Source organism: Xiphophorus maculatus, chromosome 1, assembly GCF_002775205.1.
Source record: "Xiphophorus maculatus strain JP 163 A chromosome 1, X_maculatus-5.0-male, whole genome shotgun sequence".
In the NCBI taxonomy this organism is placed as follows: Eukaryota; Metazoa; Chordata; class Actinopteri; order Cyprinodontiformes; family Poeciliidae; genus Xiphophorus; species Xiphophorus maculatus.
This window is the reverse complement of record NC_036443.1, coordinates 5840478-5857852: the sequence shown is the minus strand read 5'-3', so window position 1 is coordinate 5857852 and position 17375 is coordinate 5840478. Positions and strand designations below refer to the sequence as shown.

The 17375-nt window shown below is 42.8% G+C and overlaps 1 protein-coding gene across 4 annotated transcripts in view; it reads left to right on the top strand.

Moving 5' to 3' along the window:
* Positions 1 to 17375, top strand: part of LOC102236849 (filamin-A-like) — a 45425-nt gene that overhangs the window by 13134 nt on the left and 14916 nt on the right. For all 4 annotated transcript variants that reach the window (XM_023335699.1, XM_023335690.1, XM_023335695.1 and 1 more), the window contains exons 2-27: positions 413 to 664; positions 1840 to 1937; positions 2996 to 3143; positions 4952 to 5070; positions 5160 to 5237; positions 6020 to 6182; positions 6278 to 6478; positions 8600 to 8737; positions 10146 to 10272; positions 10346 to 10482; positions 10595 to 10791; positions 10872 to 10985; positions 11218 to 11361; positions 11456 to 11579; positions 12141 to 12301; positions 12385 to 12475; positions 13219 to 13388; positions 13527 to 13644; positions 14157 to 14269; positions 14400 to 14549; positions 14658 to 14976; positions 15315 to 15488; positions 15577 to 15739; positions 15820 to 15980; positions 16161 to 16328; positions 16467 to 16590. In XM_023335699.1, coding sequence (XP_023191467.1) covers positions 413 to 664; positions 1840 to 1937; positions 2996 to 3143; positions 4952 to 5070; positions 5160 to 5237; positions 6020 to 6182; positions 6278 to 6478; positions 8600 to 8737; positions 10146 to 10272; positions 10346 to 10482; positions 10595 to 10791; positions 10872 to 10985; positions 11218 to 11361; positions 11456 to 11579; positions 12141 to 12301; positions 12385 to 12475; positions 13219 to 13388; positions 13527 to 13644; positions 14157 to 14269; positions 14400 to 14549; positions 14658 to 14976; positions 15315 to 15488; positions 15577 to 15739; positions 15820 to 15980; positions 16161 to 16328; positions 16467 to 16590 — 3952 coding nt within the window. The remainder of the gene's footprint in view (positions 1 to 412; positions 665 to 1839; positions 1938 to 2995; positions 3144 to 4951; positions 5071 to 5159; positions 5238 to 6019; positions 6183 to 6277; positions 6479 to 8599; positions 8738 to 10145; positions 10273 to 10345; positions 10483 to 10594; positions 10792 to 10871; positions 10986 to 11217; positions 11362 to 11455; positions 11580 to 12140; positions 12302 to 12384; positions 12476 to 13218; positions 13389 to 13526; positions 13645 to 14156; positions 14270 to 14399; positions 14550 to 14657; positions 14977 to 15314; positions 15489 to 15576; positions 15740 to 15819; positions 15981 to 16160; positions 16329 to 16466; positions 16591 to 17375) is intronic.

Here is a 17375-nt window from a genome sequence, read left to right as displayed (position 1 = left end):
TGTCCCTTAGTGGTTTCTTTCAGCTGGTGATGTTTGGTATATTTACTCTAAACTGACCCTCAGATGAGAATAGTTTAACCCTTTTCTCTGTAATTTCAGTGCCTCTATGTGGTCAGATTAAAATCTGCACAAAAGCGGCACAGAAAATGTAAACTCTCCCATCTCTTCCAGGGCTAAACATGCTAGCTGGTGTGTTGATATACAACTGACTACTCCCTAAAAATGTTGCCATACATTAGCTGATAAGAGAGGGAAATATGATTTTCAAATATCATCTTTTCTTTGCATACTTTTATTTATACAAGTATAAATAAAGTTTGTCAATCTTTGCATATTTATATACATGTTTCTATGCGTTTCATTTTTTTTTTATAGCAGTTTGTCCTTAAACTCTTGTCCTCTTGGCCTTCAGACTCTAAAGCCATTGTGGATGGGAACCTGAAGCTGATCCTGGGTCTGATCTGGACCCTCATCCTGCACTACTCCATCTCCATGCCGATGTGGGATGAGGAGGAAGAGGCAGATGACGGCAAGCAGAAGACTCCCAAGCAGAGGCTGCTGGGATGGATCCAGAACAAACTTCCCGAGCTTCCCATCACTAACTTCAACAGGGACTGGCAGACTGGCCGGGCCCTGGGAGCCCTGGTGGACAGCTGCGCCCCAGGTGAGAGGAAGTTGGGATGTTTGTCTCTTATTAAAGTGGTGTGCAGACATGTTCTGTTTGTACCACAGCATGTGGTTTTGATGTGGGACTGTTGTGTGCTTCAGGGGGACTTTTATCCAATTCTTCAATTGAAAGGTGATGCTAGAGTTAAAAAAAAGGGAGCAGAAAGGAGGGAACATGTCAGACATGGGCAGGATTTTTCACATCATCAGCTTTAAATTGCCTGCTGATTGCTAACAGACTGAAATCAAAAGAGTTTAAAAAAAAAAACTTGTCAAATGATCTTAAAAGCTGCTTAGCATGTGTGAAACTATCCAGCTGATAAGTTTGCTTCAGTAAAGCCTGGTCATATCTGATCATTCTGGTTGGTTTAAAGATCAGCTTGATCAGGAACTAGAAACATTAACTGTATGCAACTAAAACTGCAGATTTACTTCATAAAGGAACTGTAATTGATACTCATCTAAATCGGAAGGGTTCAAACTTGAAGTAATCACGCTTATTTAGATAGGAAATCAAAGTCAGCAGAAATCATTGGTTTTAGAAAAAGTCCCATAACATTCAGGTGCTGTACTGATAAATCTGCCTCAATTTCCTTAATTTTGGATTATCTGTGATTGGCTGATCCATTGATAAGAAACCGATCTTATTGGTCTGAAAATGATCCACTGTCCTCTTTTGCTCTGCTGTGAGAGAGGACTGACTGACGGACCCACCAGGTTATGTATACAGTTAACAAAAGTCGCCCCACTGTTTCTGACATTTTTCTCTATTTAGTGACTTCTTAGACAAAAAAAAAAGAAATTGATTTTGGCCCATCGTGATCGGCCAGAAAACTCTAATTGGTTCACCACTAATGAAGATCTCTGGAGGAAATATAACCTGAAGGCTTTTCTTATCGCTTTAAACCCTGAAGTTGACACACTGATTTTATTCAGAATGCTTCATCACTTGCTTTATCTGCAGTTGACAAAAGTCACCCTATCTGAAGCATGCCAGCAGTTTTTTCTTTGTGTCAAATTATGGTGCATAGCTAGTGTAGGGGGGTGGGCAGTAAAGCACCATCAGTATACTTGAAAATTGCTTTTTACTATTTAACCTAATAGTTTTAGTCTGTTTCTATGATAAAGTTGTGGTGCTGTTTGAAACCCAGCTGAGCTGTTTCTCTCCTCCAGGTCTGTGTCCTGACTGGGATCAGTGGGATCAGACCAAACCAGTGGATAACGCCCGTGAGGCCATGCAGCAAGCTGATGATTGGCTGGGCATCCCTCAGGTAGGAGACGAGTCAGAAAGTACATCTGCACACACGAGCACTTAACTATCTAAATAACAAAACTTCCTTGCGACTGTCAATTAAGGGATTTTTTTTTTGTGCTTGTTGAGATTTAAATTTAGAATTAAGACGGGGATTTCCAACTCATAGTGACTGCTATTGATGTCAGGAGGTTCAAAATAAAAACCATGCGTTTATTTTTATTACCTCATAATTTCCTGTGAAGGTGGACCAGGATGGGTTTTTTTAAATCCATGTCTAACAATAGTACAAATGATGCTCTAACACTTTTAGATGCTGACCCGTTTAACATTTTGTAGAAAAGTGGATTGTAATACATTTTTGTGTTGGTCTTTGTTGAAATAAATGTTTCCTAATAGATCATCTGATTTTTACAAATGGAGGTGCAAAATCTTCATAGATCAGTTTTTTAGGACATAGGATGCTCACATTTAGTTAATCCTCATCTTTAGAAATTTTGTTGAAAAATCCGCCTCCGTCCACATTATCTCATTAATAATGCTGACGATCACAAGAGTAAACCATCGGTGCCTAGTAGGTTGTAAGGATCTCTTGACACCAACATTTATTCTTTGGCTGTATTCAGCATTTGAGTCATTTCTAGACGTTAATGGCATTGGCTGGATTCGTGCCAAACAGAAGAGTGTTGGCATGGTGTAGCGTGCTGACAGTTGGCTCTGTGGTCACCACTGTTTCCGTCGTCTTCTGTTTCTTCTAAGAAGTGAGCATAATGTCTTTCCCCTCGCCATGTCTGTGGGTTGTAAAACCAGAAAGCGAGAGTCTGTATGAGTGGCTGCTGCAGGTTTGCATGCGAATCTGGATCAGGTACATTCTGAGCTGAGGTGGAGGACTGGCACAGTGCTTTCATCACCAAATTAGTACCTAGTTTACTTCTGTGGGTAGTGGGTTCCATGGCAACTAATAAAGAAAGCCGTTGCTGGTTGCACGTGTGGTATGCCCTTGATTGGGTAAAGGCAAACGAGCATCATAGACCTTAAATATAAAAACATGTATTCCGTTTTGTCTATTTTTATCAGGTTATCACCCCAGAAGAGATCGTAGACCCCAACGTGGACGAGCATTCAGTCATGACCTACCTGTCCCAGTTCCCCAAAGCCAAGCTGAAGCCTGGGGCTCCTCTCCGGCCCAAACTCAACCCCAAGAAGGCCCGCGCCTACGGCCCAGGTAGGCACACAGCTCTGATTGAGGACTCCATGTAACCTGCTGTGACAAACTGTCCATCCTGCTAGCTTTTTGGAAATACTGAACAGTATTTAACCAGGGCTTGAGATGGTAAATGCATTTCAAAAAACAAGACCTGCTGCACAGTTGTTGGTTTTACAAAAACATTAAATACAGAAGCAGCATAGGGATAAACCAACTTCACTCTTGTTGTGTCTATAGAAACTAGAGGTTGTGGTTGGAGGTGCTGAAGAGGAGTTAAACATAGATTTTGGTACTTTGGTGTTTTGGCTGTACTGTGCATAAGGTCAAGAGAGAAAAGCATCAGCAGAACCCTGAGAGAATCCACTGGAGCTGCCCGTCCATCTGGGAGGGTCATGGAGCTGAGTCTGCGCAGCGCAATCTAAAGTCCTTCATGACACAGAGAAACCCTCTAAGATCTCGCCATTCAACAAAAACCCAAGAGCTCCACCTCAGGCTCTTCATGCCTTGGTTAACATGAGGATGTGTGACAAGACCGTTGGAAAAGGCTATGATTCTTGTGGCAGGCTGCAGGAAAAAAGTAGTTTCTTCGCCATTCAAATGAACCACAGATCTTCAGGCACAATGTCCTAAGACCAAACTAGGCATCTTTGCATTCAATACTTATCACAGTGGTTGTTGAAAATCTGAAGCATGGTGGTGGAGGGATGTTGTTGTGGGCCTATTTTATAACCCCAGAACCTGGGCAGCTGAAAGTTGGTGTCCATGAACTCCTCTGTAACTGTTCTAGAGTTGAATGTTAAGGTTCTCCAATGCTACATCCAAAGCAGAACAGTCAATGCATGGTCCCGTGATTGAAGGACATTCGTTTTCACACGCACACACACACACACACAACGTGGACCACCTGGGGAACAACCGTCCTGGTTCTGTTTACGTCACGCCACATATAGTTAACGAAACTGTAACGGAGAGACTGCAATGCCTTTCTGTGATGACCTCCTCTGTGGAAAATAACTTTGCAGTTTGAGTTTTTATCCATTTGATAATCTTTGTAGGTGTTTTATGACCAATCGAGAGAGGACAGACATTTGTGTAATGTGTTCTCAGAAGTATTCGTGTCGCCTGCCGATACAAAAACCAGACAGTTGAAGCAAAATATTGACGTTGCTGTCTGAGTGATTTTTTTTTTTCACATACATCCCAAGAAACTTCAGATCAATCACTCAATAAATTGCACACAGCTCTGTGTAAAACAGTTTGACCCGGGCCTGGTGTCCAAGGGATGGCAGACGCCTTCCTGCTAACAAAATGACGCAATATTTGACACACAACTATGTCAATAAGACCTGTTTTTGACACTTTGGATGAAGTATTGGGAGAGCCTGAAGGCTGTCCAACAGCTGAAGCTTGGCCCAACCTGCGTCATAAACCGGATGACAGAATTGTGGTGGTACAATGTTCCAGTCAAAATCCAGATTGAAATTCTATAGTGGGACCTTTTATTCAGCGATGCACAGATCTACGACTGTAACCTCAATCCAATGAAGAAACATTAGTAAGGGTGAACTAAGAAGTCGTCAAGCATGCAAGGGAGTGTAAATGATTACTAGGAGTTGTTGCTAGGAAATCTGGTTCTGCAAGATATTAATCTATAAGCTGGGCGTCTTCCATATTGCTTTAGGGTTCATTTTGCATAATGATGTAGCGGAATATGTGATGTGTAGTTTATCTGAGGCTGAAGTCTCCCAGTCTCTAAAACATCAAATCTGTATCTAGCTGCATTCCTGCATCTGCTGCATGTTGATGTGTGTGTCTTGTCTCTGAAGGGATTGAGCCGGTGGGAAATGTCGTGATGAAGAAGGCAATGTTTACCGTCGAGACCATCAGTGCGGGGATGGGAGAGGTGCTGGTTTACGTAGAGGATCCTGCAGGACACAGAGAGGAGGTTTGTCAATCTTTGGGAATGTAGCCTGTTTGAACTAAAGCTTTTTAAAAGCTGATGTTTTTGTAAACTGTTGTCCAATTGTCCTTTAGGCCAAAGTGACGGCGAACAACGACAAGAACCGCACCTACTCTGTTGTCTACACCCCCAAAGTGATGGGCATGCACAAGGTAAACTGACCATACTTCTAATGCACAATGAATGTGTGAGGGATTGCTTAGTCACACAAATGTTAATATTAAGGGGCAAAAAGTTGTCTTTAGATTATGAGAACAGGGGAAGAAGAGCATGCCGAGACTAAACAAGTGACAAACTGCTGCTTTCAGTACCAAACTATTGTCTACCAAAAAACCTGCTGCGTATTTTTACCCTTACATCACACCCCGTTTTAAAAATATCCACACTTTCCACCTCAAAGACGAGAAATCTGACCAAAAAGACTGACTGGACCAAGTGTTTCATAAAAACGTGTGTTTGTGTGGGGATGTATACTGAAGTGTTTTTTGTGTATACAACCCAGAGTAGCTCAGGAACTTTCATGTGAAAATTGCAGAAGGTTTTGTGTTGACTGGATTAAGTACAGAACCTGCTACATTCTCATGCAGTGTTAATTATATGAATGCATAGGGAGAAAGATGTACACCAGATTGGTTATTCTGTTTCATTTTTTTTCAGTTTGATTCATAGGTTACAGAAAAATACTTTCTGGGACAAAATTCAACAACTTGGCAAGGACTTGGTTTTAAGTCTAATCTTTAGTGTCTTTGTTGAATCTAACAATGATTGAGAAAATGGTTTCAGTTGAGAAAAATGATTTTGGCTTCAACAAGGTGAGACCTGAAGAACAGAACACTTGGAAGGTTTTGCCGTGGTCTCTCATTAAGAACTGGAGTAAATAAATGGGGAAAACGAGAAGAGTGAATGTTTTTGTTTTTCCCCCTCTGTTTTCCAGGTGACTGTTTTGTTTGCGGGGCAGCATATTTCAAAGAGTCCCTTCGAGGTGGACATCGGCATGGCTCAGGGCAACTCCAGCAAGGTGACGGCCCAGGGCCCTGGCCTGGAGCCGTCGGGCAACATCGCCAACAAAGCCACCTACTTTGATGTCTACACAGCAGGTAGTGTTTAAGGGGGATGCGGTCCGTTTGCCATCGAATCAAGTAGGAAATAAATTAAGACAGGATTCCAATGTTTGATTTGCTCTTGCTGAAAGGTGCCGGTGTCGGAGAAGTGGAGGTTGAGGTCATGGATCCTGCGGGAAAGAAGAACACTGTGCCCTGCACCATCGAGGACAAGGGCAACAGCAGCTACCGCTGCACCTACAAGCCCACCCAGGAGGGCCAGCACACCATCTTCATCACCTTCGCTGGCGGCCAGATCAGCAAGAGTCCCTTCACAGTCGACGTGGGAGAAGGTGAGAGCCTGAATCTTGTGACGTCACACCAGTTGTTGTTCCAACATGTTGACTGTAACAGTTTTCCTTGTGAACCTTCAGCGTTAATCATTTCAAGCTGGTTTCTAATTGTGCTCTGTCTCCTCCTGCTGCTGTGCTGGATATCAGATCTTCTGTCCGTCTCTCCTCCCAGTCTTCTCTTTGATAGCGTCCCACTGGCATCTGTCCACTCCTGAGAACGGCCTCTTCCTTCTGCTGTCATTTCCTGTTTCCTGGCGTCTCTCTTGGGTACCCACTGTGTGTCAGAGATTGGATGCATGAGAGCTTGTGGCTTGTGATCATGTACTCAACATTTCTGACTGGACTATTTCATCCTGGAAATTATTCATTAGTTTAAGGAATTCCCTACTAATGACTAATTTTCCCAGTTTAGACTTCACATCATGAATTCAGAATGAATCAAGCTTCCAGTGTAAAGTTTCCTTCTTAGGATCAATCAACAGAAAAGTATTTTCTTCCTTTTTTTCATAATTGTATGGAATTATTAAGCCTTACTGCTTTATCAAGCAGTAAGGCTTAATAAACTGTGGCATAAGGATGCTAAGCATCTTTTTAGAGATATTTTGGGTCACCATGATATTGACATTTTAAGTTTTCTTTAGCATCTTTTGTTATTAATTGACCTGGTTAGTGCAGCTGGGATTGCTAACGTACCAGTCTCAGATTCCAGTGACCGTTGGATCTTACCTTAACTAAGCCAACATTCCTAAATCCAATATGTTTCATGACAGATGGCTGAAAGCTCAAAAAGAGAACATGGAGCAATTTTTGCTGTTATCTGTTTAGCCTTCCTGTTATTAGATAAAAGTCTTGCACTCATTCTGGTGCTACCGAATGAACTGCAGACTGTCTTGACATCGTAGAAAACGTTAATGTTTAAACTATCTTCTCACTTCTCTGTTCTCTCTTTGAATACATTTAGGCATGATACCAAATGGCCACCTTTCATTCTTATACACTAACCTTTAGGTCCAATGCGTTCACTAATCGAATAGCGAAGCCATGCTGGGGTCTGGTCGGGACAGACTGAGCTGAACAGTCAGAATCTGATCAACTGATTAATTTTTGCAGTTTGTACTTTCCATGATATCATTTTTAATTTTCCTGGGTTCTGCTGCGCAGATGTTTACCACGAGACCACAGCATGGTCTTTGGATGACTTTAATAAATGAGCTAAATATCGGGCGGCTTTTTTTATATTGGTCAAGGAATAATGACCGAAGACAATCAAAAATGTTTCTTTTCTAAAGGTAGTTGGTCCCAGGAGGAAGACAAATGCTAAAATCCTCTTTAAATGCCCATTAGGGCTACAGTGCTGCATATTTGTTAAAATGCTTTGTGGTAATGCATTAAAATGTACTAAATGGCAATCTATGCTGCCTGTGAAATAAAATTAGTGATATTAGTAATGCATATTGATTTGCACAGCAGTAACTTTAGTTTCACTTTATCAGCAGTATCCGTTTGTCTTTTTTAACAGGTTTTGCCAAATTCTGGTGAATCTGTGCAAAATGTGGCCAGTTTATTCTTATGAGTGAAGATCTTTAGTTTTGTAGTGACTTAAAATGTTTGCCGTCAATCTGAAACCAACACTTCTGTTTGTTAATGACACACACAAATGTCCTAAATTAGCTCTAAACATTTTTGCTGCATTAATGATTGAGATCAAGTAAAAAATTTGGCAGGCCTAATTTTATATCTTATCATTAGTTGCCTTAGTTAGTTGTGTTTTCTGCTCTTTGTTTGCTTCCTGTTGACCAGGCAGCTCTGACTGCAGCTCCTTCTTTATTTAGAAGATAAGGGCAACTCTCTACTTCAGAAACTTCCTTTACTGCGTCAGCAGCGAACTCACTTTGTGGGATAAGATAAATGTTGAGGCACCAGAAGTTTAGCGGAAGGAGAGGGAAACCTTTCCAGAAACTGTAGTGCGAAGGCTGGACCTTTAACGCGAAGGCTTCATTCCTCCTGCACCTCATCCAACGTCCACCTCTCACGTTGCCTGTGCTTATAAAGTTGAATTGAAAAAGCTCTGTGGTGTTTTCTTGGGCTGCTTCTCTCTAACCTTCTCCTGTGTGTTCACAGCATGCAACCCCAGCCTGTGCAGAGCGAAAGGTCGCGGCCTGCAGCCAAAGGGCCTGAGGGTGAAGGAGACGGCAGACTTTAAGGTTTACACCAAAGGAGCCGGCACCGGGGAGCTGAAAGTCACCATCAAGGGCCCCAGTAAGTTCGCAGCTCATTATCCATAGAACTCCAGTGAAAGCACTCACGACTATTTAAAACACAGACTTTCACTTCAGTGCTGTGGCATTGGGTCTGTTTCACTGGAATCGGTTCTGGTTTCATACGGCAAACGATAACATGTTCCAATGACCAACTCTGACTGAAACTGGAGTCAGTAGCGTTTTGCATAATTTGACATCTGTGCAGCTGATTTATCCAACTGACTGCTTAGATGGATCTCAAATTTAAAGAAACAATTCTTCTAGAGCCTCATTCCAATTCAGTCCTGCTCTCTTCAGGTGTTTCTGGTGCCTAATTCGGCTGTCACTAAGATTTAATGTCTACATTAAGACCAAACCAGGTGTTTTCCACCCTAGCTGTTCCTGGTCTTGTTAAATATGGCACTTTCTTGGGGTCAGATGTGTCCAGTGGAGGGGAGATGGACTGAAGAGGCTGCTGATTTGTAGGCACACAGCATGTTCTTTAGCCAAACCTGTCCAGGGTGAACCTCAACCATCACAGGACTGACCCAAACAACCAGGCACACATACTTTCCGAACGGAGGACAATTTAGCTCGTTTTCATATCTGATAGTCTGGTGGACTCTGTTTGATTGAGAACCAAACTCGCAACATTAGGTTAGTGACATTGTTCTATTTTCAGCTGCTGCACTTCTTTCAAACAAACCAAACCTTTTGAAGAACATGTCTGCCTCCTGGCCAGTGGTGGCGCTGGACCAAGAACCACTGAAACGACCCAAAAAAACACTGAAGAAGAAACTGAGCGCAACATCCCGCTTCGCGAAATGTAAACAAAAATAGAATGTTGTCAGATTTTAGAGGATTTCTCTTTTGTCTTCGGTAAATGGCCGTGAGCCGTTTTTCCCACTAGTGTGGCGCATTAGTTTTGGTTGCGTTTACCCAGAATGCCCTGGGCTGCAGTCCGGTTAGGTACGCATTCAAACCGCACTGCTAGAGTTTACTTCAACCGAACCAAGACCTTTAGGTGGACCAGAGTTTATTTTTTTAATTTTTTGGCGTTCACATCGCAAAAAAACGAACCAAACTTTCACCTAACGTGGGTATTTCTGGCTGTGAAAGCTGAAGGCAAATAGGAGGCTCTTGGCTTTTCTGTCCACTTGCAACAGCAATGTATTTACTAAAATCTTTACAAAACTGACCTTAGGCTTTAAAACCTTGCTTTGTGGATAGAAGGCCTACACAGCATGTTCACTACAGAAAAACATTTTCCAATTCCTCTTTGGGTTCAGTTAAACTAAGATATAACAGGACTTGAATTGAGCCAACAGTACTTTGAAGGGCTTTAGGTCTGGCTAGGAAACCTTAAAGGTTTTCTAAATGCTGCATGAGTAAAACGTTCTGTTGTAAATCAAGTCCTGTATTTGCAGAGGGAATTGAGGAGCCATGCAAAAGGAAAGACCTTGGAGACTGCGTGTACGGGTTTGAGTATTACCCCACCACTCCTGGAACTTACAGCATCACCATCACCTGGGGAGGACAGCACATTCCCCGCAGGTATTGAACCACCACTGTAACTGGAGCTGGTAGCTGGGCTTCACAATGACTGACCCCTGCTTCTCCTCTTTAGTCCCATTGAGGTTAAGATTGGTTCTGAGGCCGGTCAGCAGCTAGTGAGAGCCTGGGGCCCCGGGCTGGAGGGAGGGATTGTTGGTAAATCTGCAGACTTTGTGGTGGAGGCTGTTGGCCAGAACGCCGGTACCCTGGGTGAGTAAGTGGAGACGAAGGGGAAGGAAAATCCATCCCATGTCTGTCGGGCTTAAGTTTCTCCTGCCTACACTGTGTCTCCAAGAGCACTAACCCATGTCCTCTTGCTCAGGTTTCTCTGTGGAAGGTCCATCGCAGGCCAAGATTGAATGTGACGATAAGGGCGATGGCTCATGTGACGTGCGCTACTGGCCCACAGAGCCAGGCGAGTATGCCGTCCATGTGCTGTGCAACAACGAGGACATCCAGTACTCGCCCTTCATGGCTGAGATTGTCAACGCTCCGGGGAAAGACTTCTACCCCGACAAAGTAAGACCACACCCAGGGACACGGGCTGGAACAAAGAACTGTGTCCTTGACTGTTTTTTAAAGCTCGACGGCCGTTTCAGGTTAAGGCTTATGGTCCTGGCCTCCAGAGCAGTGGTCTGGCTGTTGGAAAGCCCACAGAGTTCACAGTGGACACCAAACAAGGAGGAAGCGCTCCTCTCAAGATTGTTGCTCAGGTAGTTTCTTTTGTTGTGGTCCAAAATGTTCACTTACTGCAAAGATCTATTTGTTTTGTGCTTTATAGTTATATTCCACTTAAATATTTTATACTCTTGTAAAAGACCAAGATTAAGTTTTTATTAAACAGATCTAGCCGTTACATTTGTGCTCGTCATTAAAATCCTTCCATACCAGCATGTCCTAACTGAATTTTACACACTTATCTGAGAACTATTGTTTACTGCGTAGGATGGAGAGGGCAACCCTGTGGATGTCCAGGTTAAAGACAACGGTAACGGCACATACACCTGTACTTACACACCCCGGAAACCAGTGAAGCACACTGTCATGGTGTCCTGGGGGGGTGTCAACATCCCCGAGAGTCCATTCAGGGTGAGGTTCTAAAATCTGGATTTTGGTTTGGTTTTATGCTTCTGCAGCCCCAGAGGTCTCTTAAGCTCTCGTCTCTGTGTGTCTCTGACTCCAGATGAATATTGGTGCTGGCTGTCACCCGAACAAGGTGAAGGTCTCTGGACCTGGCGTAGCAAAGACCGGCCTGAAGGCCTTTGAACCAACATACTTTACTGTTGACTGCTCAGAGGCTGGTCAAGGTAAGATGACTTGAAGAAAACAGTCCAGTTTTCTGCATCTCCAACTGAGATCCTGTAAAACATATTGGTGTTTTTAACATGCAAGTAGTAAGGGTGGATACTTACCATATTGTTTATCAAATATTGTGATAAATCTCTCATAAGAATTTTGATTTATTGTTATGATAAATTCCAATTACGTAATGATGTTTGAAATCCCCCAAAACTGTCTGTATTGTCATGATTGGTAGTTTTACTATTTTCTCCATTATTTGTTCAATGAGAGAATCAATAAATATACATACATTTTAAAAATATGATTAAATGCAGTTTAGTGACATTTTTATATGGATGTCCTAACGAAGTATATTACAATTTTTTTTTTTTTTGATAGCAGTATTTTTGTTTATGGGGTGTGATTGCTGGTCCATCTCGCTATAGCCATACAGTTAGCTAAAACAGGAGCAACAAATGGTTCTTAGTCACAACTTTTACCACAATATTAACACGAAATTACATGATAAAACTTTTAAGTCCATATCACAAATGGAAAAGTGTATTCATATCGTCTCTTGGCCCCAGGTGACATCAGCATAGGAATTAAGTGTGCTCCCGGTGTGGTGGGACCAGCGGAGGCAGACATAGACTTTGACATCATCAGGAACGACAACGACACATTCACTGTTAAATACACTCCTCCTGGAGCTGGCAGCTACACCATCATGGTGCTGTTTGCTGAACACGTGAGTTTGAGCCATACGCGATTAGCCAGAATGTATCAAAAGGTTGGCACATATGTGCTATAATGCTTCTGTTTCCTGTTTAGGCCATTCCCATGTCACCGATTAGAGTGAAGGTGGATCCGTCTCATGATGCCAGCAAAGTTAAGGCGGAGGGACCAGGACTCAGCCGCAGCGGTATGAGCGCTGCACAAAACACTGACCAGTCATTACAGACTGTTATGCAAAATACAAACCTAATTGGACTTGGTGTCGAATTTTCGAAGGAATTGGAAATAAAACAAATTGAGATAATTGGAAATAAACAAATTATTTCTGTAACATATTTTTAAGTTGTTTTACATCAAACTGCTTATAATCTAACCAAAAAAAATGTAGACATGTCCTTCTCAAACTTAAATAATTGCGTTATTTTAGGTTTGATTTGAAATGGTCAGATTGACTGGGTCCAACTGTTCTTGTCTGGTTTCGAGTCTGGACCTGGGAATGTTCTGTAGAAGCTGGTTAGGGGATTTGTTGTGTGACGGTACACATTTCAGGCAAATATGATTCAAAATCTTAAAGAACCTACAAAAATGAAAACTAGATCTTTCAAGTTCATATAATTTATCTAGATAAATTTGGCTTTTGTTGTTTGCTTTAAAGGTCATTTACTACTTGTTCAAGCATCAAATTTGCTTCATCTTCTTGCACTAAGAATAAAATAGTGCAAGAAATCATTTCACAGATGATTCAAATTGTTTTTGTTTTTTTTTATATTTACAGTTAAAATAAATCTAATCTCATAGCATGTAACGGGTCTAATAATTTTTTTTTTAAATCATTTAAATTCATGCCAGTTGGTTAATTCAGATTAATTTCCCACAAGGACCCTCCTTAAGGGATCAATGTTTTTATGCTTTGGTCTTTTCTCCCTCCAGGAGTTGAACTGAACAAACCCACTCACTTCACTGTGAACACCAAGGGAGCTGGAAAGGCCAGCCTGGACTGCAGCTTCAGTGGGCCGACCAAAGCAGAGGCCGTTAAGGACTTTGAAGTCATAAACAACCATGACAACACACACACTGTCAAATACACTCCTGTGCAGCAGGTGAGACGGCGGAAGCTCTCTTGCCGATTAAATGTCGGACACGATTTCTGCGCCGCACTTGGAAGCTGGGAATCTGAGTTGCGTGTTTAGGGGATGGTGAAGTAAATTTCATCATCTTTGCTCTTGTCTCTCCATCAGGGTCCTCTGGGAGTTGCTGTGACTTACGGTGGAGATCATATTCCCAAGAGTCCCTTCAATGTTGCTGTGGCTCCGACTCTGGACCTGAGCAAGGTCAACGTCACTGGACTAGGAGACAGTACGTTCAAACCTTCGGTCATGTTTGTGTTGCATAATCCAGTGCCTCCAGGGCGGCGCTAGAGGGCCTCAGAAGGTTGGAAGGAAAATGAAGAAAGAAATTATGACTAATTAAATATATATATCATACACTTTAATGTGTTTTTCTGTCATTATTACAAAATGTCAAAATTTGTAACATGTTAAAATAATTTCTTGAAATGTTAATTGATAAATGTGGCTGCCTGTCAAGCTACTTCGCTCCTCAGGCTAGTTTAGCAAGTGCAAAATGGGCAAGTTTCCAATGAGTAAAAAAACTCATTGCCAATTAAATTCTGAAAGTGTGAGGCAGCACTTGTGCTAAATGAATGTAGAAATAATTAAACTTTGAATAAAGGTGAGAAATGTTTTTTTAAAATTTGAATTTTTGCCTGCCTTGGTTATCAGATTTCAGAACCAAATTAACACCTACTGTTGCCACACTCCCTTCCCTGCATTTTACCTGACCCAAGAATACTTTTTGTGTCACTACAGAAATGACCGTCGGCAAAGACCAGGAGGTGACTGTCAAATCGAAGGGTGCTGGCGGTCAGGGCAAAGTTGCCGCCAAGGTTACCGGGCCTTCAGGAAAACCGGTCACTTGTAAGGTCAGTTTGACTTTAGACTTTTTCTTTTTTTTTCTACTCCAAAATCTCTGAATTCTACACGGTCAATCTCTTAAAAACTACAGTACTGAAATACTTTTTTTTTTTTTCTTTTTCTTTCATTTTGTTCCAGGTTGAGCCAGGGTTGAGCCCAGAGACCAGTCAGGTGAAGTTCATCCCTCGTGAGGCAGGGCCATACCAGGTGGAACTGACCTACGACGGAGTGCCCATCCCTGGATCACCCTACACTCCTACAGCCTACCCTCCTACTGACCCGTCCAAGGTCAGCAGAGTCACCCTCCCTTCTCCTGGGCCTTCATGGATCTTATCAGCATTATTTCATTTCCTTATAAAGAATCAGTCATTTAACTCTGCCTCCTTCTCCGTCTAGGTGCGCTGCTCTGGCCCAGGACTGGAGCGGGCCAAGGTCGGTGAGACCGGAGAGTTTGTAGTGGACTGCACCAATGCTGGTCCGGCTGAGCTCACCATCGAGATCATCTCGGACAGCGGCACAGAGGCCGAGGTTCACATCCAGGACAACGGAGATGGAACCTACACCATCACTTACATCCCACTCTACCCAGGCTCCTACACGCTCACCATACGCTACGGAGGCCAGGATGTGCCAAACTTTCCCGCCCGCCTTACCGTGGAGCCGGCCATCGATGCCAGTGGAGTCCGTGTGTTTGGACCAGGAGTGGAAGGCAAAGGTAACCTAGCCATCCACTTGAACAATCAACTTCCAGGAGACGGATATATATAGTAGGGATACACTGATATGAATTTGTGGCAATATTAATTCTGCTCTTATGGCCAATAACAAATATTTATAGATATTTTTTATATTGTATATATATTTCAAAAATGGCCACCCTGCTTCTCTGCTTCTGTTAAACCGCACAAAATCGAGCATTGCATCACTATCACCGTCACATGACCAAACACACACATCCCCATTTTTACATGTCAGATACTGATTTGTTAAATCATACTTTAAATGAGCTACATCTGCACATGCTATGACAACTGTATGTTGTGTGATTTTTAGGAGTATTCCGTGACGCAACCACAGACTTCACCGTGGATGCTCGTGCTCTCACACAGAACGGAGGCGACCACATCAAAACTCGGATCAGCAGTCCATCCGGCAGCTGCCCGGATGCCGTGATCACAGACCACGGCGATGGCATGTACGCCGTAGAGTACACTCCCTACGAGGAGGGTGGGTTTAAACATCGCGACACGAACATTAGCAGGGGGGCGGTACCTACTGGCTGGTTAGGATTGTAACTCTGTGTGTGTGTGTTCAGGCCCTCACAGTGTGGAGGTCTGCTACGATGGCTCTCCAGTGCCCAAAAGTCCATTCCGTGTGGCGGTCACCGAGGGCTGCGATCCGGCTCGTGTCCGTGTTCACGGTCCTGGCCTGAAGAGCGGCATCACCAACAAGCCAAACAAGTTCATGGTTGAAACCCGGTACGGAAAAAGTTCAGGTTGGCTCATCCGGCGGAGTGGCTCCGTCTCTTCGTTTTTATAATGCCATGTTCCTTCTGCAGAGGAGCGGGAACTGGAGGTCTTGGTCTGGCAATGGAAGGTCCATCAGAGGCCAAAATGTCCTGCACTGACAACAAAGATGGCAGCTGCAGTGTGGAGTACATTCCCTATGAGCCTGGAACATACAACCTCAACATCACCTATGGAGGGCAGCCAGTCAAAGGTGACTCACAACTACAACACCTTCTGGAGGAGTTTGTCTCCAACACCTTGAGATTGAATACATGAGAATCAAAAGCAAATACTAATCTGCTCAACTTTAGCATTTACTAATGTTTTTCTACATTTAAAAAATAAACTTTGTAACTTTTTCTGTTTTTTTTTCTTTTTTTTGTCTGAGCAGGAAGCCCCTTCTCCGTTCCAGTCAGCGACACTGTGGACAGCACTAAGGTGAAGTGTCAGGGTCCTGGCCTCGGCAGCAACGTCAGAGCCAACATCCCTCAGGAGTTCACAGTGGACGCCTCCAAAGCTGGAGTGGCCCCTCTGCAGGTCCGCGTTCAAGGACCCAAAGGTGACGAGTGTTCTTGATTGTTGAGATGTACCTCAACGGGATCCACGATTAGTTGCAGCAAAAGACTTTATCTGGGGAAATATTCCATTGACGTTTCACAAAATGTAGAAACGATGAGCTCATCGCTGTTTCTTGCAGGAGTCGTGGAGCCTGTCGAGGTCGTGGATAATGGAGACCAGACTCACACAGTCAACTATGTTCCCACCAGAGAGGGACCCTACTCCATCAATGTCTTGTATGCTGATGAGGAAATCCCACGCAGGTAAAACTCAATGCATCATTTGCCTCCAGCAGTAACTATTATTGGTAGGCATTTATTGTGTTATCATTTATCGTGATAATTTTCTGGTCATGAGAATTTAGATTTAGTAATTAAAAATCACACTTTGTGACTGGGGTCCCAAAAAAGCACATTATAAGTAAGTATTTTAACAGTATTTGTGGAGCTATGAATATCATGTGGAGCAGTCACAGCCTACATAGTCACAGTTCAATAAGAAAATGGCTTAATAGTTCTTATCGTCACGTTTTTATCGTCATCACAATAGCACAATAAAATATAACACTTTCAGTCCATATCGACCACCTTGAGTAACTATACTGTAGAGGACTTTGTATTTATATTTACTGCATATGGAAACATCGTAATTTAAGCTTGAAATAATCAAACTTGATTGTTGAAACACAAGTCATACAATTCCACCATATCATCTGAAAATATTCATATTCCTTGGACCTTTGCAGTTTTGTTACTTCGTGTGATCAACACATGATCAACAGATTCTTCCACCTGAGCTGTGGATCACTGCAGCTCACCCACAGACATCAGAAACTGCTTGGCTGCTTGGTTTTCTCTTTACCAGGCCTTGTGGGGTCTGGAACCTGTGGAAGCTGCTCAGACCCTGCGGTGTCTCTTAATGACTTTGGCCAAAAATGATTAATAACTGAGATGTGGAGGGAATTCATTGTTGTTTTTGCAGTTTTGTTTGTTGTGTTATCATGACCTATTGTGAAAGCATTGTCCAACAGAATGAGGCTAATTTTGGA